General features: G+C 42.5%; 1 protein-coding gene across 2 annotated transcripts in view; it reads left to right on the top strand.

Annotated features, from left to right (window-relative positions):
- Positions 1-25,762, top strand: part of LRP1 (LDL receptor protein 1) — a 223,339-nt gene that overhangs the window by 138,189 nt on the left and 59,388 nt on the right. For both annotated transcript variants that reach the window (XM_075681667.1, XM_075681666.1), the window contains 12 exons: positions 535-759; positions 2,198-2,350; positions 3,142-3,282; positions 6,839-6,955; positions 8,672-8,800; positions 9,291-9,410; positions 12,108-12,230; positions 13,124-13,255; positions 14,023-14,145; positions 19,631-19,759; positions 24,165-24,373; positions 25,433-25,620. In XM_075681667.1, the coding sequence (XP_075537782.1) occupies positions 535-759; positions 2,198-2,350; positions 3,142-3,282; positions 6,839-6,955; positions 8,672-8,800; positions 9,291-9,410; positions 12,108-12,230; positions 13,124-13,255; positions 14,023-14,145; positions 19,631-19,759; positions 24,165-24,373; positions 25,433-25,620 (1,789 nt within the window). The remainder of the gene's footprint in view (positions 1-534; positions 760-2,197; positions 2,351-3,141; positions 3,283-6,838; positions 6,956-8,671; positions 8,801-9,290; positions 9,411-12,107; positions 12,231-13,123; positions 13,256-14,022; positions 14,146-19,630; positions 19,760-24,164; positions 24,374-25,432; positions 25,621-25,762) is intronic.

The following is a 25,762-nucleotide window of genomic DNA, read 5'->3' as shown; positions in this document are numbered from 1 at the left end:
ATCAAAATCGTTTCAGGCTCCCTTTAAGCATGTGTTCACAAAGTGCTGTATATGTCGTGTTCATGTGTGGTACACATCAGTATTTTTTGTTGCTCCATTTGATTATTCTTGTGAAAAAGGTGGTGCATTGCTCAACTGTGTGTTGGTCAAGTGTTGTGTTAAGTGAAGTGTTTCATTATTTTCATTCTCATGTTCACTCAAATTGCTGTTACTAATCTCCTGTGCATTCACGCCCTTCGCTGTTGACAATGTACTTACTTCACTCTTCAAACTGCATTAATGTATCTAGAGATATTTAACAGCACTGTATTTTTTTTTTCTTTTTGCATTTCTGTCCCTATTTTATTTTTACATCGAATAACATTCAGTGTTTAATTCAGTATTCAATATTTAAATTAAAGCCATTTCCTCATTCATTTATTTTTATTTGATCCCATTAGGAAACTAATGTGCATGCAACCTTAGTTTTTACAACCTTAATTTACTGACTGCTCTTACTGCAGTAAATTAAGCTCGCTCTTGTTTTGCCTGCAGCCATGTTGACTTGCCCGGAAGGTTTCTACAGATGCCACAATGGGCGTTGCGTGACCAAGAGCCGTGTCTGTGATGGCTTGGATGCATGTGGCGATTACAGTGATGAGCTGAACTGTACCTGCAAGGGTGACCAGTTCAAGTGTGCTCGGGGCCCCTGCATTCCATCTAACTTTGTGTGTGACTTTGAACCCGAATGCCCCGATGCCAGTGATGAGATCAACTGCCGTAAGTTTGGCCCTGTCATCTTTCTTATTCCGCTTGCCATGTCTCAGTTGGTGGTTTTTAAAACATTTTTATGCAATTGAGTAGTTGTCCCGTTCTTCATGTTCTGATACTAAGGGACATCCTTTTTTATTTCAAATGGTCCAAAGAAACATGCACTTGTATCATTGAATTATTAGAAGCATGACTACATTTAATGAAGATAGTATTAGAAAATGTGAAACATTTATGTGCGTGTGGGGGACAGGGGTCAGAGTGGGGTTCGGAAAAATATTAGTAACTGGATTTCCTTTCTGTCTGACCACTAATATACACTCGCTAGTGGACACCTCTTTGGGTGTATTGTGACTTAAACAGCCTTTGTATGAAGAAACGAAACTACTGCACAAATTACTGTAGTTGACCCTGGGACATCTAGTTGGCCTCCTGTTGCATCCAAGCTGCCAGAGAGCTCTGGATGGGGAGAGCCTCCTATACTCCATTTCATAAATTGAAAACCTGTCTGTTAAAACTAGCCTGTGTGCTCTCACCGCTTGAATTTGCAGTAAAAAATAGTGTGGAACATGTCACAGAAAGATATAGGCATGTGTCTTGTTAACCGATGTAACATTGCCTCTTACATTTATGTTGCAAACTATATGAAGGCATCATAAATATGGACCTATTTACCACTGAACGAGCACGGTGACACATTTATATGACCAGCAGCCATAGCGCACCACTTGACCTTACAACCAAAACATAGTATGTCACATACTGAAAGCGCAAAAGAGCACAAATAATGCGTGATTTGATGTAACCTTACATCCATAATCCAAACAAGAGAACAAGAGGGCTGCTTACAGGAAGATGGAGGCTTGAAGTGCTGAACAGTGGTAGAAGAAGGAATGTTGCTGAGGTCAACGTCAACGGACAAGAGGGCTTGTTTTTGTCCTGATGAAACTTCAAAACCTTGGCAACACTCGAAATCCTTGTTCAACCACTGTTCATCACTTACGTCGACAAGTTGTAGCATGTGAAGGTCTTATTTCACTGAAAGTGCTGCAAATAAAAAAATAGCTGCACTGTAAAACATGCAAAATGGGTTTTCCATCATTGGCACTACTAGCGTATCGTCCACAGCTTCATCTGCTAAGTATGAAACAGAGTATAGTGGCAGGAGTTTTACAAGCTGTGCAGAATGCAGCCTGGAATCAGCAACTTGTGGACTCGGAGTTGCTTCATTTCCTTTGACAAAGGCTGTACATGGTCTCCTTACTGCAGTGCACCCCTGCATGCTAGTACTTTTTCTTTTCAGTAATGGAGCTGTGACAGCTGTTTTGCAACAACAATTGAATGGAGCATAGCTAAAGTAGAAGGCTTTCTTTCCCTTCTATTTGTTCTAGACTTTTGTCTATTTTCTATGGAAGGGAAAACGTAAAAAAGGCCTGTTTATTTGCAGCTAAGCCAGACTGCACCAGACATCCGATGACCTTGCACCCAAACCTGCTTCTCGTGAACTGCGAGAGGACAACTGCATGCATTCACCTAGGTTGGATATGTGATGGCCAGAACGACTGTTGGGACTTCTCGGATGAAGAGAACTGCCAGACCAGTAAGACAGTTGAAGGGGAGACCCTGTGCCTGAAAACTTTTTTTTTAATTCTTTGTTGATTTTGATGAAGCTTTCTGAGTTTGTGTATTTCAATGTGCTAGTTTTAAATGTACATTCAGTTTTCCTGCAGATTAAATAACTTTCCATAAATTCAAGAAATTCAGCTTTATTGCATATATTGCTTGGAGGTTAGCTATCTACCAAACTATACATGGCATAATAAATATTGACATACAAAAATGATGTGGAACTAACAAAGAGTGCGAATAAGCAAGTATGGTGTTCTAACCCAATTTTATATCAAATGAGAACATTGCAAACTTCAGTAAGAAAAATCTGTCTAGCTTCTAAAAAAATAAACATTTTAAAATTTTCTAATAAATGCAACATTATTTTGTGTATTTGCACTCTACACAGCTTTGCCTTTCTGGGAAAAAAAGAGAATTACAGTAATAGCACAAGTAGAAGTAGAGATAATGCGCCTCCAATACGGCATCATCATCAAAATTGTAGTTTTGAGAAAACAAAAAACATTTCACAACTTATATATTGAAAGAAAGCTTGAAAAAATGGCACCAAAGGCCATCAGAAGGCACTAGGTATATATAATTCATGGCCGTTTGGTGTTCTTTACTGTCTACCTGAGGTGAAAATGTTGCAGTCAAGCTTACTTTCCTGGATGTTTGCTGAGCATGCAGTGCTAATGGCAACAATGCTCATTTAGCAGGAGTTGTGTATCCGCACTGGAAAAGCTGTTCTATCAAATAACTGAGAATGTACCGTTCCCACAGCAACACCGCAGGTGTCCTGTCCTGCCATGTCCTTCCGCTGCCTGAATGGTTTGTGCATTCCGGACTCCTGGCGTTGTGATCGAGATATGGATTGCGAGGACGGTCACAATGGTTCACTTAGCTCGGACGAGAAAGGCTGTGGTGAGTACCTCATATCATGATTTAGCCCCGTAATGCCCAAACACAGTTCTACATTGTGGAATAGTAGAACAGCTTGTCCACCTTTATGTCTAGTCACTAAAAGTAGATTTCTAAAAAAAATAAAATCGGCAAAAATATTGAAATGTTATTGGTAAGGGTGTGTGAATACTAAATAGTAGATTTCGAATCAAATATCAAATCGAATCAAGAAAGAAAAGACGAATATCGGAAATTTTCTAGCCATCGGTAATTTAGGTACTTATAAATCGAGATGATAGTATGCTCTACTCTTATTAAATGGAACCCCACCTTAGTTTGCCTACGTTGATAACCACTCAGTTTGTATACGAAGGTCTGGAAAATATTTTTCATCAACAAAATATCTGTCAAATAAAATTAAGTGCTTTTCCCTTGAAGCTGAAGAAATAACAGAGTTGTCCTAAATACCAGTGTGGTTTTCAGTTTAATATAGGCCCATATACACATTTATACACATGATATACACATGATATACACATCATACATGTTTCTCTTGTGCGGTAAAGCATATCAAAGCACATTTGTCATTTGGTATGAACATAAGACATTTGCCATCACTTTTTGTATTGTGCCCTGTGGCGAAAATTGTTCTAGCTCTCATTTATAATTTTACGTCTGTCTTGCACCAGGTACATATCTTTGTTCTCGTTAGGCCGCAAAATTTTATTTAATTGTTTACAGTAGAACCCCGCTGTTACGTTCCTCACTGCTGCGTTTTCCCGGCTGCTACGTCGTTTTCATCCGGTCCCGGCATAGCTTCCATAGGATCCAATGTATAAGGAACCCCGCTGTTACGTCGTAGCTGTGAAAACGTTCCCGCATGATACGTCGCAACTTAGCCCCCCGAACCCGCCTGGGCTAAAGTAGGCAACGCGCTTCAACCGCCATTTTGGCTTTTGACGAGTTTTGGCCGGGCTTGGCTATGGAACTGGCTGCAAGAAGCCGCACGCCAGTTCGAGAGGCCGCCATCGAATTGGCGTGCGGCTTCTTGCAGCCAGCTCCATAGCCAAGCCCGGCCAAAACTCGCCAAAAGCCAAAATGGCGGTCACATACGACGACTACGTCGCCGTAGATGTTGTTGTCGGGACGTCAGAGTGTCAGAGCATCGCCGAGATCGTTGGGATCTCGGTCGCGAGTGAAGTCGCAGACTGCGATGCACGAGCCGCATGATGCCGGGGAGTTGCCAAATCGTAGCTTTCGAAAAGCCGTTGCGGCTCTGGACCTCCTCCGCAGGTACGTCGCACCTCACAGCGACGCTGACAGCAATGCGGCCTTCCAGGCTATTGAGAAACGTGTGGTGATTTCTAGCGAGCGAAAGAAACGGGAAACCACAATTCTGGACTTTTTTTTAGGTCCTAAGCGCACTCTGTGGAAATAAACTGTCTATAGTTGAAGCTGCACTTTTTTTCATTCATTTTCGGAGCTTTCCTCACTGTTGCGTTTTCCCGGCTGTTACGTTTTTTTTCCCCGGTCCGGTGAAAAACGTATGAACGGGGTTCCACTGTACAAAATTAAGTTCTTTCCCTACCCAAATAAAAATGTTTGCAACATACCATGCATGGTATACTGCACATGAGAAGGCAAGTTTAATTGGTCCCTGTTGGCCTTGTGTCTTGCTTCGCTCTTGAGCAGCACTTACTGATTGTACAGTAATAACAAGCTTTGACAAATGGCTACCGATTACTGTTGTACTACTTCAAATGTCCCAAAAAGACCTGCTCCATAACTGCTCCAAAATGCTGGTATGGCTGCTCCTAAACGGCTCCAGAATGGCATGTTTCCTGCTCCAGAAATTGCTCCAAATCCTAAACTGGCTGCACCACCATTGCAACTGAGAAGAGCCTTTGGAATGAGGGGTCTCTGTACAGTATTTCACAAAGATGGTGACCGTGAACACGTAACGGTCATCCCGTGCACTCACTTTCATTGGCGACTTTCTGACAGTCGTGTGACCACTTTGAATAGATCTGCGTTGATTTGGTAACCATAGCTTTAGTCGCCAACACCCGACAATGCAGCTCTGATTAGGCCTAATGGGCTAGACACGTGCCAGCTGATTTGATAACGTGCCGCAAGTCATTGCAGAAAGCTTGTTATTAATGTGTACTTACGGGTGGCTCATCAGTGATCACTCACAGATTCTTGTGTACAGGTTAGATTGATGGCTGTGTAAGTAGCGTTCAGGTCTGCGGTCAACTAGCCGGCAACTACTGCGAGCATGCATGCCAAGTTAGTCTAGAGAGCTCCCAACTGTGCGAATCTGCATGTGGGAACACTGAACTTGCGTATCCAATGCGGTCAGCGTGCGTTCCGGTGGCTAATCAGACTGATCTTTGCACATGCTCTCATGCTATCCATGCGCGCTGCTGTTGTAGTTTCCTCTGTCCATGTCGCTTTAATCGTTTTCGATCGATATCGTCGACTTGGGTGAACCTTGTACTGGTAGAGATTGCGCGCCATGGGAATGTTGTGCGCATCAAGGGACCAACCGTGGTTGGGTCATTCACTGAAGGTACTGATATTCGAAAAGTAAAATATGCAAGAAATCAAATGCTAGACATGTGATAGACATTTGATTTGTGAATCAAATTATTAAGACGTTAACTATTTGATTTGAAATCAAATATTCCAGTATTCGCACACCCCTAGTTATTTGAGTAAGAACTTAATTAGCATAGTAATTAATTAACGAGTAACTGATTTGTTCAACTATTCACAACTAAAAACTCACTCCAACGTATCAAAAACACTACTATACATAAGCTATGCATTAAGTTCTCCCTGGTGTAACAGAATTTCGAGGTATCGCACTCATCGTAGCAGTGATAATATGTAATATAGAGTAAAGCTTTCTTCTTTTTGAAGCGAGATTACTTGCACGCGTCTGTGAATGTTTACTCCAACAAATACTGCATAGAGAATGAAACACTGCAACACTTATTGCATATGACGTTGTGCTAGCTATCATGTCACTGCTTCGCATTATAGGCAAAACTGCAATTTTTCGACACTGTTGACATGGTTGATGTAATGCGACCATACAAGGCACATCAGAAAATGACGATGCAGTTTGTAACAGCAAAGGCTGCCAACATGGCAAACATTAATGCAAACCACAATGACAGAACACATTGTGCAGACTATACAGATTTATTTGGAATGTGCATGGTTTCTTCTGACGTAACCATTCCATGAAAGTTCTTGCCAGCTTGCAACCATTGTGTAGGATGAATCAGTGTGTGATCTTCATTGCATTAGAGCCCTAATGCACCAATATGTGTCTGAGATTGCTTACACTTTAACAAAAGATCTCTAAGGACAATGCTGCAGGGCAATTGTCATGGATTCTGTGATCAATCGATCCAAGGAGTTGCTAATTTCCCATTAAAATAGCTAGCATTTCATACTCCTAGCTAGTCCACGGTCATAGTCTATTTTTGCCGTGTATGTGAAATTACTATATGAGAAACTTTACGAATAGAGGTTCACAAAGTAATATGCGAGACTTTTGTTTCAGAATACAAATGCGCAAGGGACCAGTTTCAGTGTACAGACGGCGAATGCATAAGCCTTCTGAACCGCTGTGATGGCCAGGCTGACTGCTCAGATGGCTCTGATGAACCACCAGCATGTCGTGAGTACTTCCTAAATCTATGCCTACTGCACAAGTTTACAGGAAAGCCTTCCAAAAAACATAGGGCTCGCTAAACAAATGCTGGAAATAATTTCAAAATGCTTTTTACACTTGAAGAGAACACCAGAGGGAAAGAAGAGTAATAGGGAAGCTGAGAAAGTTAGCTTCTTTGTACAACACTCGACGTGTTCACTCGTTTGTTTGAACGTAATAAATTTTTAAAAAATGATTTTGTTCTGGGTTATTTGTTTGCTACTACGACATTCTTAAATTTCTCCTAGGTCACATTGTCCCAAAGGAAAATAAATTTAGCTTGAATGGGCTACTCACAGCCACATTGAAACACCATTTCAGCCTAGTTCAGCTTATCTTAAAGGGGCCCTAAACCATCCCTCGGGCTTGGTGAAAAAAAGCGCAGTCTGCAGATAGAATACACTGCTGTGAACATCTCAGCCAAATTTTACAGTCATGCGTGGCGTGTAGACACAAGCAGAGCGTGAAGTCACCTTTCTCTGAAATGCTCTCTTTTCAAGAGAAACCTGCTGCTCACTCCTTTCTGGATGCTTTATTTCATGATATAGCAGATTCCCATACGTTGCTGCTATTTGCAAATAGCTGACATCAATCAAGAAGGCTATTTGGATCAGTGTGCTTCTTCCTACTGTTAGTGTGTATGTTTATTGACGCAGTTTAATAAACAGGCTGAAGTAAGCAAAAATCTGCTTTTGAATTCCTATAATACTTGCGTACTTCCGGAAGAAGCCAGCCATCCTCAGCTAAAGCTCGGCTGTGGCTGTCTGCGTAGGAATTAAACTTCTGCCATCCTGCTTATTGGTGTCGTAACTGTCGGGTCTTGCTAATTTTGACTAATTTTGAACACTGAGCTAGCCTCTAACCTCGTGAAACATAAGGTCAGTCCACATGCACGCTTTCCAGCGTGTGCTCAATCCTGGCTGCTCCTGGTTTGGCACCTTGACACACTTCGCTTTGTAATGAGCTTGATAGCACTTCAAAATGCACATGTTGTACGTGGCTACTATCCGTCAGACAATCTGGGGCAGGAAAAAGCCGGTCCACACCACGTAGCACGCACTCTAGCCCTGTCATGCACGAGGCAAACACTACAGTTGCATGTAGGTGAGGTCTGCTATGTAGTGTAGGTGCCGCAGCCGCTGCGGGGTGCCATGATGAGTCCACTGGCTGAGCGCACTGTGGCTCAATGAGGACAACCATGCTTGGCGCGTTGCAGGGGCCAAAATCGGATATAGTGGCACACACATGAACATTCAAAATAAAATTTGAACTGTGTGCCACAGTGACGTTCAGTAGGCAGAGCAGCATTGTGGGTACACCTTGCTCCGCTGTAGCCTTGGCAGTGCAAATCATTGAAGGACTGCAGAAGCACCGCGAATGGTGTGTCAGACAAAAGTGAGAATGAAGTGAGAAAGTGCTAATGAAGCTTACAGTTGCCAACACAAAAACATACTGATAGCCAACCTGAGGCAAATATTTGCATTCTTTCTGAATATTTATGTTAGAGATTGGAAACATCTGAAAATTATTGGTCTCGTCATGACATTTGTAAACAAGCCTTAACAATTGAGCATGTCAGGATAAAATTGTGTGTCCTTGTGGGCACATATCTACTGCTGTATTCATTTGCGATAGTAACCTTGATGTTAATCCATTTCTCTCTGTTGCTGTTGTTGCTGCTAGGTATGCGCCAGTGCGGTGACAGTGAGTTCAAGTGCAATAGCACAGGCCAGTGCATCCCCAACGCCTGGAAGTGTGATGGCGCTGGCGACTGCCTGGACAACTCTGATGAGGACCCAAGTCTTAACTGCAGTAAGTTCAGTTAAAAAGTATAAAGCCTACTGTAAAGTCATTCAACAACACAGTGTTCTAGCCATTGTGTACTCATGACACTCCACATTTTTTTTTCTTATTGGTTGAGGTGCTCCTTTCTGAATGGTGTCATACTGAGAGGGTACACCGAAATCATACTGAGACAGTGAGACCAGCATATCGGAAAATATTTTGTGAGCTACAGTAATATTTAGGTTTATTGTTATTCCTGCCTTGCAGCCTGGCATACAGAATCCACTGGTTAACTGAGCAAACTAGGGATTGTTTACAAGGCGTGAAGAAACATGCATTAGGAGCATATAGCAATGATTGAACATGGCATTAATGTATACATATCTAGGCATGTCTACTGGGTAACTTTTATGCTTCCTGTATATACATCTGTGCAATCATTTGTATGCTCACGCATAAACCACATACAAATTGTATTGTCTTTGATTTTCTATATTACTGTCATTGCTATTCGCAGCCCTTCGCCAGTGTAAGGCTAATGAGTTCAAGTGCCTCAACCAAGTCTGCATCCTGGACAGCTTCTACTGCGATGGAGATCATGACTGTGAGGACGGCTCGGACGAGCCAAACACTTGTGGTATGCCCTGCTCTCCATAATAGTATCAGTTGTAATAAAATTGGAAGAAATGTTCATAGCAGTTACAGAAACAGCTGTATACCCATCTCTGTGAATGTTTTTCCTTTCTTTTCTTGTGGTTTTATCCTGTGCCTTGACATTGTTTAGTATAGTAGCAGGCTCATAAAAACAGGGCTGTGTGGTGTACAAAGGGTTGCTGAAACTCGGGAACGACTGAAGTGGTTTGATGCGTGCTGATGTTGGCGCAGGCAGATCTGCTGCTTTCATCAGTGCTTATTGGCTACTTGCATACACGCCTTAAATCACATCTATTAATTCACCCTTTGAGGATCAAAATTTTTTAAAAAGAAATTGGCCCAGTGGTCAACTTTTCGAATTGTAGTTTCCAGTATCAGGAAATGAAAACACATGAGTACAGAAAAATTTATTGCAAACAATATTTTGTCTCAAAAATGCTTTATGCACACAAACATTATACATAACAAACACATTATACAGTACTGGATTGAATAAAATGTCTACAACAATATTTATTGCTAATTATATGTTGTCTCAAAAACACATCTCATGCATGAATGGCGTGTACACACAGAAATGTCTACTACTGTCTGATAGGCAGAAAAATGTCTAGTATTTCTTCAACATAGTGTAGTCTTTGAAGTCATTCGTATTAGAATCATATTCAATAATTTCAATATTTGCACACTCCTAATTAAAAAGCAAATTAGTGATTTTTTTAATCGATAAATTATGCATTTTGATTCATTCCGGAAGTAATGCCCACCTCTTCGAGTAATCTGGGTAAATGAGTTGATCTCTGCTATATGTGACACGCAATTTAAAGAAATTTTGTTAGCATTAAATAAAATACCTGGTATACTGATGCAGGTCTATGTGTATTTGAATGTGTTTAGGAAGATGAAGGTGACCCTAAACCTACAAGCGCGTCAAGAACTCTCAACACCTGTTGCTGTAAATATAGTTTGTTGTAAGCTTGCATATACTAGCATGTTATGCATACATGAACTATTGTACAGATTGACTGCATGATACCAGGCTTCAAAAAAAGCAAAAGAAAAGTATCAACTAAAAGAAAACTACAGCAAAGCATTTAAATTGTAACTTGATGGCAAGGTTAAATGTTTGAAGCCTGTTCTAGAGTTTCTTGCAAGTTTCATTTAAAGAGACAGGTTATCAGAGATTTTTTTTTCTCTCACTCTGAATGGGGGGGATTACTTTTTAACTGTGGATATTGTGGCACGCTGTCCTATTAAAGTTTTAATCGCATGCCTGCGTAGTGTTTTGAATAGGTAGCAAAATAATATTGAAAGCTGGAAGTTGATAGTTCATAGTGGGCATAATGTTTACCATTAACATAGGTTAGTAATCTGCACACCGGTAAATTACACTACAGATATTTTTCTCCTTGCAAAGTTGCGAGCAAGAGATGTGCAACCAGTGGTCCAGCGACGTTGCAGACATTCACTGTCACTGCCATTGAAAGGTTCTGGACCTTAAAGTGTACTTACCCATACTTGCCAACTTTTCTGAATTTTTCATAAAGTGCACGGATTTTGGCATGTTCTACGATTTTACGAATGTATTGTCAAGCTTTACAAAAAATCAGTTATATTTTGTGAACAAGCTTTGAAGGTGTTGCAAGGATGTGGCGGTACCCATGATGTGATATCCTCATGACCACTGAGGTCAGGCAGTTATGTTTTAAGCAAACTTGCTCGTACATGTCCATGAAAGTGGCCAATCGGCACCAGTGGTGTCACAGCACATCACTTTTATCTTAGTAGAACACGCTGCTTTTCAGTCTCTGCTGTTTCCCAGCTTCCCAATAAATAAAGTGCGCATGTATTCCACAGAATGTGTGTGCTCGGGGCACACATTTAGAAAATGCGCGTTAAATTCCCCCCCACCCCCCTTCCATCTTGTTGCCTGAATTTTACAGCGAAGTTGTGTATGACTATGATCCCAGGATTTCTTCGTCTCCGTAGCCAAAAACTCAACCAATCACAGCGGAAGACGCGCGCTGTGTGTGCCACTGAGTTCCTTGCAGCACCAGCAGGTGGCGCTCACCTCCGCGCATCCGCGGCAGCGGTGGTGTCAGCCATGCAGGATAAAAAAAAAGAAAAAACAGAAAGTTCGCCTTTGTGCGTAGCGTTCGCTGCAAGCATTTCCCAGTAAAGCTTGCAGTAGCATAAGCTGAAGTTGCAGGGACGTGGCAACTGTGTGGCCGGTCTATATATAGCGCCGCGTGTTGCATCTCTGCGAGTCAATGTGGTGATCGGTGCGATGCCTCGATATATCACGAAATGAAAACACGTATACAGCTGCACTCAAATTTCACATTAGGGATTATCGTAGTTGTCAGTAAATATTTTTAATGAATTTTAATGTTCACAGGTTGCCAGGTATGCTTACCAGTCACATCTATAAGAAACTGAATAAGAGGAGCATTGTTTAAACAAATTTTTGAAATGGCATATTATGTGTTAAGAATTGATGGTGAAAATTGTAATATCATCACGTAGACAACTTTGTTGTTATAAACAGCTGCAGTATTCATAATTGTAGCTAATTGCTAACGTGCAAGCAACAAAATAACAAAAACACTTTTCTTTTTTTGCATGCAAGTGGCTATTAACAGCTTGATGCCTTTTTTCTCTGTAATTTCTGTGACTTCAGAGAAGCACCGTTGTCGGGAGAACCAGTTCGCGTGCAATAATGGCCGCTGCATTTCCAACCATGCCATGTGCAATGGCTGGGATGATTGCCGGGACGGATCTGACGAGAAACCAGACTTGTGTCGTGAGTGCCTCTCTCTGCTCCAATCCCTACTGCCCTGTGATTTTCGGTTAAAATTCTTAAGAAAAAGATAGCATAACTCATTTTGTAAGAAAATTATCGCTGCAGCCACAATGGATTCTTGTTTATTAAAGAATACTGTCATTTGTTTTTGTGGTTTAGCACCTTGTATGTAGGAGCATTGTGTGATTTGAAAATAATGTCTTGGGAGAAAAAATAAATGATAAATACGAACACATGTGATATGTTAGTTTTACTTCAGCATCAAATGCACTGTGCGTGCTCAACACATAGAGCAGCAAGTTGCGAATGCTCTATAAAATAATATGTGCTCAGGGCCTTCAGCAGCTGTGAGTGTAAGCCGCAGTGCTGAATTTGTCATTGGCAGAGACTTCCTTTGTTTAGCCACTGGGCGCACCTAAATGGACTACGTACCACTATATCCCAAGTCATTGCCTATCCTCAAACGAGTACCACCCCCCTTTATTCTAGAAAATACCAGTTTCATAAATTACTCCAAGAAATCATTTGCTCCTGTAGAAACCTCACCCATGCGCATTGGAACAAGCCTAAAGGCTTTACGTGGAACTCTTTTTGGTCTGTCTAGTCGCTTCAGTTACCTCGCGTGATACTTCTGATAAGGGGAAAAAGAAATAATCTTTCTAGAGCACTGATAGACAATACTTACGGAGCATCTATTGGGTGTGCCTGGTAATTCTTCGTGCTTGATTCACGAGCCCTCTCTGCCGAGACAGTTGAGATATTGCCCATGCCTCTTTTTTTTCCTTTTTTTTTGTGAATTTACTGAGTTAAAAATTGGGTGATGACTCAGTATCAGTATTGTGTTGCGTAATTAGAAGGTAACTTGCTCACTATTGCACTGTCTTTTCTTACAGACAAACAGATTGCCAAGGATGCCTCTTGTCCTGATGGCAACTTTTTGTGCGTAAACAAGAACTGTATCAACGACAGTCTTCTTTGCAATGGCGAGAATGACTGTGGCGACTTCTCTGATGAAAATCAGTGCAGTGAGTATGACTACCTCACATGTAGACAGAAGGTTCCAAACTGAATTTGTGCAATGTGGCCTAGTCTGCCAGTTGTCACACAGTCAAAATCGCATGAAACCTCAACACTTTGTGACAACGCAAGACTCGCAGCACAGATCAGCATGAAGTTTCAAGGAGATATTACTTCACTGAAGCTCAGCATTTAGAACATTGAGAGTTGTACTGCTGGCATTGTAAATAAGAACAGAACAGATTATTATTATTTTTAAATTATATTTTAGAGCAGCCTATTATTTGGATACAACCCCTTCATGTCAAAAAAATTGCTTGGCAACTGTAATTGTGCCTTTTGTATGTACTCTCATTAAAATATTCCTGGTTACATTTCTCTAGCCTGGCAAGACAAAAGTTTTGAATGAAGTAAATGTTCCTTTTTGTTTTTCAATTAAGTGGCTTCAAGCTACCTTGAACATGTAGTAGGACAACTAAAATTTTGATATTTGTTTGAATTAACCAGAATTTTAAGTTGTTTAAAATTAAATTGACAAGAGTCAAATATAGCTAAAGTTTTCAAGTTGCAATTGACCAAAGTGAAAAGCATCAATAACTGATGTTGGATTACCAGAGGTCGGCCATACACTATGCGTAGCGTTTGACTGTTACTAATGTACTTCACTAATAAAGTCACATTACACTTGCATGAAAGCACTGACTGTTGAGCAATGTCATGTTTGATAGATGATAATAAAAATTATAGTTAAGCCTCTATCCTGATTCTTTTTCAGATATCAACGAATGCGAGCTGTCGACCCACGCCTGCTCACAGCTTTGTGAGGACCGCCCAATTGGCTACAAGTGCAGCTGTCACCCTGGCTTTGAGCCTAAATATGATGGTCGCATCTGTGAAGGTCAGTACTATGAATCAAGGTGTACAATTTAATCACGTGTGAACAGTTCCACTGCGATTACTAGCAACACATGTTTATATTGCGATAACAATTATATGGACAATCCAGCCGCATTTCCACAATCGGTGTCGCCATGCTGTTTCGTATAAAGTCCAAGTGTGGTAATGTTGCGGGTGTAAGGGAAAGCGTTTGAGGGTGAGCCGAGAAGGATGGTAGCTCGATCTCATGTGTGCCCTCTTCCATCGTGTGCAAGGCGGCAGGGTTCAGGTGGGAGGGTTGTACTTTGACAGCTGCTGCCTGTGGTGTGGCTAAGCGTGACCATGCGGGCCCTATCTAACGGTCGGTACAGAGTCTATAGGCACACCGATAGTTTTATGGCTTTGCGTGTGCGATGTTCTCACCGCTTGGGTCATGTTGAAGTGAGAGGCGGCACGAAGGACAATTAGCGCGCTGCTGCTGCCGCTATCCTTCATCTCTTTGTCTTGCTGTAAGTGTCCGCAGTCATCGAGTGAGATGTGTTCATGTTTGCCTGTGGGCACTTAACATCATGCTTGTTAATTTTGTTAGTACGGGAATCTTTACTAGGTCATATGGCCGATAAATCTACTACCCTTACTTCTTACAGCTGTCTAATAATTTGCTATCACATTCGATGCTTTGCCTTTCGAACAAAACTGCAACTCTTCCTTTTTTTTTTTTTGTGGGATGAAGGTTGGAAGGTTTAATACATGCTGCACATTACTTTGTGTTGGGTAAGGCACTGTTTCACAGTCTCAAATAAAGTCAAACCTTGATACAAAGAACACTGATATAATAAATAACAGTCAACGTTTGATTTTTTGTAATCCCTAGGGGCCACGAAAATGTCGGAAAAATCAGGCACGCCGAAAAAATGAGCACGCCTTTTACTAGGGTGTCAGAACAAATTGTTTTTCGTTCTGGTTTTAGTTTCATTCCACTGAAAAAAGTTCTGTTCTGGTTCTGCTCCAGAACGAAAAAAAAGATATTTGGGATGGTTCATAACGTTTTTTGTTTGCATGCAAAAATTTTGAAGGTAGAGTACAGTCAAATCTTGATATAACAAATCACTTGGGACCGCTGAAAATAGTTCGTTATTTTCAAATATTGTTGTAATGAAAAACTTCCAGTTGTAAGCCAGTGGATAAACCTAGGAATGAAAATGACGTACCTCGGCAGTAGACGCGTGTGCAGACAAGCATACTCTCAAATAAAAATGTTTCACTCAATTCAAAGCTGCTTTATTTGAAGAAATCAGTGATTTTCTTCTGACGCATTCAGCATGCACGACCGTTAAGGAATGAGTCCACATCTTCCACTTTGTGCAATACGTCATCGGGTATGTCATTGCACCGAGCAATGAAAGTGTGGACTTTGTTCATGTGCACTAAAACATCAATGTTCGACACAGTCTCAACTTCTGTGTTCGGTGACCCGCAGTCATCTTCCGTCGGGTTGTCATCATCACTGGAGACGTCGCGAATGCAGCTAACAATCTCTTCAGTTGTCAGGTCACCGCTCCTACTGCTGTGCTGTCGCTCTCCACGTAGTCGTCAAAGGAAGAGACGATGGGCAGCAGTTCCACAACCTCAGTCCACAGGTCTCCTGGGTTGTTTCTGGTCAGCTCCAGGTCATCTTAAAGCTGCACAGGCGCTTTGACAAGCCCTGCTTTTCGCCAGCAGTTGCTAATGGTGGATGCGTTCAAGTTCCACCTAGCTCCTGTGAGCATTTCCACTGCCTGACGAATATTTATTGCAGTTGGCTGCTTTAGGCGGAGGTTGATAATCAACTGCTGCACAACGCACTTACGAAATTCTGCTTTCACACTTTTATAATGCCCTGGTCTAGGGGTTGCAGCAACGATGTGTTGTTTGGCAGCAGATACTCCAAACGAATGTGCATCAAGCGAACATTCACAATGTGAACAGAGCAGTTTTCGACAACCAGTAGAATTCTTCAGTCATCCCTCCTCCTTTGTTCGTTGAGTGTGGTGAGCCACTCGGAAAAGAGTTCTCTGGTCATCCAGGCTCGTTTGTTGGCAAGGTAGTCGTACGGTAACGGCATGACATTTTTCATGCAGTGAGGCTTCGTGTACTTGCCAATGACAAGCTGTTTAATTTTCTTCGTGCCTTTTGCATTGCAACAGAGCAGGACTGTTACGTGAAGGTGCAACTTCTTCCCACCTTTGCACTGCTGCCCTTTGAAGTGCATCGTCCAATCTGGCAGAAGCTGATAAAAACGGGCTGTCTCAACCACGTTGAAAATATTGTCTTCAGAGTATGATTCAGTTACCTCTAGAAAACAATCATTGCACCAGGAATCTGCGCCTTCTCCGTCCGCAGCCTTTTCCTCCGAAGAACTTCAGTTTGGCCTAGGTGGTGTTTACTGCATATCATATTGACCATAATAAAGACGGGGACAGTGGAAGAGAACACATAAACAACACGGGTGGGGACTTTTATGTGTTCTCTTCCGCTGTCCCCGTATTTATTTGCGGTTAATATGACGTGCAGCCTTTTCCTATCCTGAGACTACCTGCCAAGTTATTCTGTTCCTTTGGCAGAAAGGAAAAAGCCAACCCGCACTGGTGTCGAACCCAGTTACTTCAAGTGCATCGGCAAATTCGCAGGCTTTTCCTTGGAGCATTGGGCCAGACTTGGGAACATTTTGCAGTCTGGAATCTTTGAACTATGTGAGAACAGCTTGGTCCACATTTTGAAAGTTTCCCAGTCGCAGTTGTTTTCTCGTAGGAGCGAGTTGCGATTCCCAGTGAAGCTTGACAATCTTGTCTCGGTCTTTCAAAATGGTTGCGACGGTCGATGGGGCAATGCCACGCTGTCTGCACATTTGCTTTTTCCCTGCATAGATTTCCTGCAATATGTCCAATTTGTCCTGCAGTGCAAACTGCTTTTGCTTGCAGTAAAACATGTTGTGGGGCTAGTGGTGCATAGTGTGCTGTCACTGCTGACGCTTCATCTTTTGAATGCTTTTGCTTTTTCTTGGCGCCATCGCTAGCTGCATTCATTGTTGGATCTTGCGCGAACATTTGCCAAACTTTTATTGTTAAGTTCTTGGGAAAGTTTATGGGGAAGCACTTGGCAATCCATATGGTGATGATGATAGCTGCTGCACTCGCGGTTTCTGTTTCATGCTAGAGTTGCCGCGCTGTTGCTTTTAGCTGAATTTGTAATACTTGTGTTCCTCGGTTATAAAGAGGAAAATAAGCTATGCGTTGTTCTGAAATATGCGCTGTATCAAAACTCATAGTTCTGAAATATTTTTATGTTGAAGATATAGGCAATGTGGCAGAAATTTTTTTAATATTCGTAAATTCATTCATGTGGAATTCGTAGTAACAAAATTTGACTGTAACAATAAAAACATAGTGTTTAATGTTCTCAATAATTGAATTATGAATTCTGAGATCATGCTCAGCGCGTTGAGTCAAGGCACTGAGCATGATCTCAGAAGCAGCACATCATTGAGTGTACTCGCTGAAATGCGAGACTGCTGTTCCACTAAGATAAACTTGAATCACTGCTAAAACTTCGCTAACAAAACACTGTACTCGTTGAAAACGAAATGATAAGCTTTTCACCGTGTAAACCCTAGGTTTTGCTACGATTATGATCTTCTAGTGCATCGAGCGGCAGTCCTAGATTAGTGGAGCACTTGACTGACTATCGCTCGTGCTATTCCTGCCTGAGATATGTGCTAATGCGGAGCCTTGAGATGCGCGCTAATGCTGATGTTGCCTGACGTTGGTCGCTTCGGATTGGCAACTTTCCAGTTCAACTGAAAACCAATAAAAAATATTTTGTTTCACTCCGAAACAAAATAATAAATAACGTTTCGGTTATGCTTTCGTTCCGGTCAAAAAAATTTTTTTTTTCCCATTGCATTCTGACACACTGCCTTTTACTACTCAAATCACCACACATCCAAAATAGCTCTGGAGGCCAGCCAGTACACTTATTAGGTGTATTGGGGCTTGTACTATGACAGGAATCGGTGGGTGAACGCATATAATATAATTAATACATACTGTGGCCCATAATAGCGGCCCCCCACTCTTTGTATGCTTCACCGTAATACATTGCTTAAGCTTCGCCGTGCAACAGCGCTCTATTGCGTCGAAGCTGACTTTTGGTGGTAGTGGTGGTGGTACAGCAGGCTGGGTTAGCTTGGCATACATAGCCAGCAATTGTTCCACCTGACTGACTTTTGGCAACCGGCATTATGTAACGTGCCATGGTTGCCGTGCTTCAAGACATCGATGATAATTACAAAGGCACAGTCGGCGCCATTTCTGACAGTGGCAAATTGTTTGATTGAAAAACACAGCATCAAACAGCAGAAAGCTTGGTAGCGAGCGTCGAAGCAGCTAGGCCTAGCATTGCAGTGGTGGTGGCTGGGGCTGTCAGCGGATCGGTGTGAAAGAGCGCCATTTAGAGGCTGCGAGATAATCAAAATGGCGGCGGTAGTGGCTTCAATTAGTGCCATTTCAGATCTGCAGTCAATGTAAAAAGTCTGGAAAATCGGACAACGAAGGGTCTTTGCGTCTGAAATTTGGCTCTATGGAGTATGTGGCGGTATCATGAGGGCATCTGAAAAACTGGTCGGTGACCGTATCAGATATAACAAAGTAAATCCAAAATGTTTTTCCGATATCAGAATGTAATGAATGTATTCTTATAACGAATATTGGATATAATGAAGGTATTTTCGTGTCATACGCAACTTCGTTGTTATGAGGTTTGAATGTACTACGAAGTTTATTGTAAAGCATTATGCAGGAAATTGCCTTGTCAACACAATATGAGCAGTCCTAGAAGGAAACTTCATGGTTCGACGTAGGTCGTGTAAATCCAGCGTAGGGAAGTAGGAAACCAACACAAGTAGTTTATTTAGTGTGTATCTAAGTAAAGAAAAACTTAGTTTTCTAGTGATATCGAAGATAAAACTCGGGCAAGCGACACCACTTGGTTCCAGGTGATTGCTCTGTGTTCTTACTGCTGAAATATTAAGCAAGTGTGTACAGTGACATTTTGTGCACGGTGTGGGGATTTGAAGACACATACTTGGAGAGCTGTGCCATACGTGCCTCACACCACACATTGAACTGTTTTTAATTAAAATTGTAAATGCATTATTTATTGTACAAAGGCATCCTGGAACTTCCAAACAATCTTGTTACGATGTCAATTCATTTCACCTTGCTTCACATGGCAAAGGACATGATGTTTGGAGTTCATAAGTTCGTTGTGCTATAAAGCTAAAGGACTATGTAATGATGAGCCAAAGAATAATTCTTTCCGGCAGCATTTGTGAGATTTTGCTTACACAATTGGTGCTGTAATGTTACGAGAGGTTTAGAAGTAAAAGCCTCAGCGTCTCTGCGACCTGTTCGAGCACAGAATTGTAGCGTTGATGCCTATAGATGTTTTGAGCTGTTTCTCTTTCACAGATGTGGACGAATGCACCACCAAGTTTCCTTGCACACACCACTGTCGCAACACGTATGGGTCGTTTGCCTGCACATGTGCGGATGGCTATTTCTCCATTGATGCAGGCCGCACCTGCAAGGCAAACTCCTGTAAGTATGTTTGGCACGGTACACCCGATGCTTCACTGTTAGATTGAAGTGTGTTCCTTTGGGTCCTAGACGGCTGGCATGTTGTAAAATAGGTGCACTTTGTGGCTCAGTGATTTTTTGAAGATGTGTGTGTTAATTCAAATTATGCATGACCAGAAAGATTGTCCAAATTATTCATGCGTTGAATGACTAAGTAGACAATAAATAAATGAACAAATGTTTACTGAACCAACTTACCTTGACCTTAGTTAAAGAATGTATTGCTCTGGTTCGCATGTTGCAGTTTACCCTATTTATTTTTTTAAATGCGCCAGTTTTTCATTGAAACTGCTAAATATGGTGAATAGCTAGCACCATCTAGAAATGTCAGTATCACAGCTGCTACTAGCCGTGCCAGTAGCCAACCGTATACAAGCAAGGTTGCCATTTTGACCTGTGTCATGTCGGCCGTATTGGTGTGCGGCGTGGTGTTATTGTGATAACACTAAGCAGATGCCACTACAATGCCACTTTGAAGCGAAAAGTTGTGATAGCCACAGAGGCATTGTCGAACCTTCAAGCCGGGCAGGACTTCGGCGTCGATGAGAAAAACGTCTGTCGTTGACAACAACAGCTTTTTGCATACGCCGCAACGAGGATGGCATTTAGCGGACCAAGGAAAGGCCGTCACCTTGAAGTGGAGACAGTTTTGGCCGACTTTGTTCAGACGCAGAGAGCAGCTGCCCATCCAGTGACAACAGAAGTGCTCCAAGCGAAAGCTAGGGAACTTTCGAGGGAGCGAGGCCTAACGCCAGAGGATTTCAAAACCAGCTGGGGCTGGCTTCAGAAATATGAAGCATTTCGGCTTCAGCCTCCGACGTCGCACTTCAGTCACCGAGAAGCTGCCAAGCGATTTCGAAGAAAAGCTGATAGATTTTCAGCGCTACGTGCTGCAAAAGAGAGAAGCGGCAGGCTACAACCTTCAGCAAATCGGCAACGCCGACCAGACGGCTTTGTATTTTTATATGCCAGTGGCGTACACCGTGAATGAAAAGGGTGCCAAGGAGGTGAAGGTGTGCTCTGCGGGCTACGAGAAGCAGCGCGCAACTGTGATGCTGTGCTGCACAGCTGATGGACATAAACTCCCTCCTTATATGATATTTAAAAGGAAGACACTGCCTGCTCGAGAAACTTTCCCAAGAAATATCATTGTGCGGGCAAATGAGAACGGGTGAATGACGGGTGCGATGGTCGAAGTGTGGGTTATGATTGTATGGCGAAGGCGTCCAGGAGCCCTTTTGACAAAGAACTTTCTCCTTGTCGTCGACTCTTATCGTGGGCACTTGACTGACAACGTGAAGGCTGTGCTCGCCCAAGTGAACACGGACCTCGCTGTCATACCGGGCAGCATGACAGGCCAGTTGCAGCCACTTGATGTCTGCATCAACAAACCTTTCAGGGATCGTCTGCGGAAATATTACACGCATTGGTTGACTGACGAAGACCACATGCTAACGGCAACGGGCCACATCAAACGTGCATCGCTATCACAGCTGGCGGGCTGGGTAGCTGTAGCGTGGAACGACATCCCAGGTACTTTAATGGTGCGCGCCTTTAAAAAGTGCAGCATATTTAATGCGCTTGACGGTACCGAAGATAGTGCACTGTTTGAAGGTGACAGTGACAAGGAACACAGTGACGAGTCTAACAGCGACGATCAGAGTTTAAAAATGCACGTTCAGATTCAATAAATGCTGTTTGCATTTTGTGAACACTGTCCTCGCTTGTTTTGTTTGGCCTACATTCGAGGTAATATATATAGATATATTTTTTGTTGGATTCGGACTTTAGGGTGTCTGCTTAGAATCATGATCGGTTTAGATTCGAGTAAATACGGTATGTGGAGACTGCAATTGGTAACAAAGCTCTTGGTAATAAAGGACACAGTACACAAGAGTACAAAGACAAGAAAAGGGCATGTATTTCTCTTTTCATAAAAGAATGCCAGCTGCCCAGTTCACACACACGGAATAGCTCCTCAACGGAAACTTGCTAAAGAATCGAGAAAGTTTGACTCTCCATACAAGGATACTGAGTGAATGCAGTAGAACCTCGTTGATACGTTCACCTTAAGTATGTTTTCCCAGCGCCAGCATTCGCAATCGAGAACTCAAAAAATGACCTAATAGAGTTACACTCTTTTTTTACCGGTTCATACGTTCCCGGAACACAAAATTTTTCGACACCGATGTTCAGTATGTTGCCAAACTGTGATCGTATGATACATTTTCCGGCAGCTAGATGCCATGTAAACGAAAATGCACGAGGCGCGCGCGATCGAGAACAGTTTACAGCTGCCCGCAGCGGCAGCTTCACTGCAATACTCGCCCGCCCATCTCACGTGAAACACTGATGCACTCTGTTTCTCATTTCGGTACCAGCAAATCTTCTCCAGAGTCATCGCACACGGCATTCACAGCTATCACCATGAATCCTATTGCGATAAGCATCTTTGCCTATTTGTTTCACAGCGCATGCTTTTAATAGGTGATAACTGGAACGTGCCACCGTTCCCTGCTGCAGAGTGCGGTCGTATATGTTTTCCGGCGGCCGCCAAATCTCATGTGAACAAGAAAAGGCACAAGGCGTGCACGATCGAGAATAGTATATAGCCGCTTGTTTCACATGAAAACGACAGTGTGCACAGTTTATTCTGGTACCAGCAAATCTCCGCCCAGGTCGTCGCACGCCACATTCACAGCTATCGCCACCTGTTATATTGCGATAAGCATCTTAACGCATTTGTTCTACAGCACGTGGTACGTAGTGCCATTGGCAGCATACTGCACGCTTTTAGTAGGCAGTAATCTAAATGTGCCGGCATTCTCTGCTGCAGGCAGTGCAATGTGGGCGTCACGTTTCACTTCGGTGGCATCTGGCGTTGCCCACCAGCTCAATTTCGTTTCTGTTTCTTGTCGCCCTCTTAAAACAACACGTAATAGGATAACAACAAAACGTGTCTGGAGCCACCGGAGCACCACCAGCTCAATGCGCGTCAGTGTCTCATGCTGCAACGATGTACGCGATGCCTCACATTACGTAGATGTCAACAATAGTTGAGTCTGTCAAGTTCTTTAGTTACTTCGGATCGCATGCTTTCTCTGTTAGTAAGTTTTTTGTTGCATTTTTTTTTCCAAAATGTATGAACAAGGTTTTACTGTATTGTTTGCCCATGTTGAGCACCGATGTCTGAGTCATTAGTGTGTGCTGTCCTTCAAACAAAAGTGCATCTGAACAGTTGTGTCTACCCATTCCGATACTGTGCTCTGAAGCCAAATGGGAAGCCCTTTTGCAGAGCATCGATGAGCATGCGATCAGCATGCGCACACTTATGTCCTGCAATGAAAGAGGAGGAAGTGAGATCTTCATGCACCCATGTTACCCACGCTGTCAGGTGGCGCTTGCACCAGAATGATTGCATGGTCTCTCGTCACAGCTCTGTAACTACAACACCAACTTCTGCTATTGTGTAGTTCATGTGGGGAAGCCAAACATCGGGAGATGCACGAGTTGTGCGAGGAAGACTAACATCAGGGGCTGCAAGCCTCGAGTACCCACTCAGCTTGTTTGAACGATACAGCATTTGCAACCTGTTCAAAGAGCCCACATTTCTTGTCACCGATTACAGAAATTTTTTTTGTACTTGTGGGGCAACAGCTGAGTAGCTCGTCTGGGTTTGGCCATTTGCATCAAGTTCAGCAAATGCATTTCATTTGTAAATTAGCTTCAACTCACTTTTTTAATTCATAAATTGTTCAAGGATATTAGGGCTGCGCTGGTCTTGGGAGGTATGTGCCAGCTAATGCATCAATATGCTAAGGGTCTGCAAGGCACCTCCCAATCATGTATCCCGAACATACCCATCCTGGTCATGTAACAGCAGTGTCTTCCTGACACTCTGAATGCTGGATGTAAGCAAATAACAAATGCAAAACAGATTTTTACAAATTCACGATTCTTTGTGACAAGTAAACGTACTTTCTTCACTTGTGCCATGGTCAAGACAATCTAACAATTCTATTCCTGTTCTGTTCCTTTTCGCACTTTGTCAGCGGCCCAAGTGGCCCATTCCACCTACGTTATCAACAGAATTAGCTGCTCGTGAGTGGTGGGTGATAAGAAGGGAGCATAATGTAGCAAAAAGAAGTGTTTCATTATACTTTCCCATCTAGCTCTCACTTCTAAGCATTCTTGGTGTGGCTAAAATAGGATGCACATTAGAATGCATTTAGTTTAGTGATTGCTCATTGTGCGCTGCATGTCGACAACAAGCAACAGTTGTCAAGCGGTACTTGCTAGAATTCTCCATAACAGACCTTGTTTCATTGTGTGGTTAGTACATACCCTGTTTTCATTTCTTTTGCAGCTGTGCGAGCTCATTTGCTGTTGTCAAATCGTTACTACATACGGCAGATCGACATGCATAAAATCAGTTCTGAGATACTAGCTCAAAACCTTACCAATTCTGTGGCTCTGGACTTCGACTCTGTCGAAGACTGTATCTACTGGTCGGAGGTGACTGCAGTGGGAAGCTCCATCAAGCGGATGTGCCTCAAAGGGAAGCTGCAACATGAGGTAGGGAGAATTGTTCGAATCGAAGAGTGCTTCATTGTTAACAGGTTGATTACGTTTAAAAATTAAATGCCTACTGGTGCAGCTGATTCATTTCTATTATTCAACCTCAGTGGGACATGCAAAATACATTTAAACTAATGAGTTTTAATTTTAAGAATGCAGCATTGAAAACTGAGGGCAGAAGAAACACTTATTTACTTGAAATGCATCATTATGGTTATCTGTAGCCATTCTCACAAATAGGTGCTGTCTAGATGATCTCGAAAGACTGTTTTATCTGCGAGGCCTAGTCAGTGCTGTACTTGCACACAAAAAGACGTTGCCAAGGACTGCACTGATTTTGGTGGGCAAGAATTGGTCCTTCCGCATGAACACTCAAGTGGTGCACCGAAACCATATACCTGAAACGGCTTCTTATTGTTGGTACTCTTATGGCACTTCCAAGCACATTTCAGCATGGCTAGTACCAACTGAACACAAGCAGTCCTGTCTATTTCACATTATTCTATATTCAATGCTTGACACTTGAAATAATAATCCCTACAGCAACATCTACTACCGGTGCTTAAGCCAATTTTTGCAGTACATGTCACAAGTATTGCCATAGTTATCACAATGATGTTTCAGTAGAGTTGCCAGAAATGAAAAGTCTGTCCATATCCAGGATTAACTTCCAGGACTACAACATGTGATCTGCTGTGCCATTGTTGTATGTGTGTGGTCGTCACCATCCTGCTGTCATCATTGTCATAGTTGTCGATGTACCGTTATAGGCTTGTGGTCAGGCTACCTGTCATTGTTTTGGGTGAGTCATTTTAGTGGCCAGCTACAATCTTTTCCTCCTGGACGCACAGTTTGCAGGACTTTACAAGATAGTTCGTTTAAAGTAAAAGCTAATAAATCAACAGACATTGAGGAAGTTAACTGTCATGCCCTTTAGTTACACCTCCTATTGTTTACCATATGCTGATGGGCTTTGTCTTGACCCACTTTAAAGAGTCTTTAACAAATGTTGCTGGTTGCACCTTCCTTCACTGTGGTTACTCTTTGTGCCTTTAGGTATTGCACTCCACAACAGTGCAGAATCCAGATGGCCTGGCTGTGGATTGGATTGGCAGGAACCTCTATTGGTGTGACAAGGGCAAAGACACAATTGAAGTGTCTCACTTGGATGGAAAGTTTCGTAAAGTCCTTATCAGAACTGGTCTTGAAGAACCTCGTGCCATAGTTGTGGATCCTTCTGATGGGTAAGCCCATCCACTTTTTATGTTCTCAGTGGAAAAAACACTTCCTTTTGCAGTACTACTAGTTGCAGTGTGTAGCCATTGTTGAACAGTTGCACATCTATCATATCACGTTTGGTTTTACTTGAGCACTTAAGTTCTCATT

Source organism: Dermacentor variabilis, chromosome 2 (genome assembly GCF_050947875.1).
Source record: "Dermacentor variabilis isolate Ectoservices chromosome 2, ASM5094787v1, whole genome shotgun sequence".
NCBI classification, from domain to species: domain Eukaryota; kingdom Metazoa; phylum Arthropoda; class Arachnida; order Ixodida; family Ixodidae; genus Dermacentor; species Dermacentor variabilis.
The sequence above is the reverse complement of the archived record's forward strand: the minus strand, read 5'-3'. Positions and strand labels throughout refer to the sequence as shown.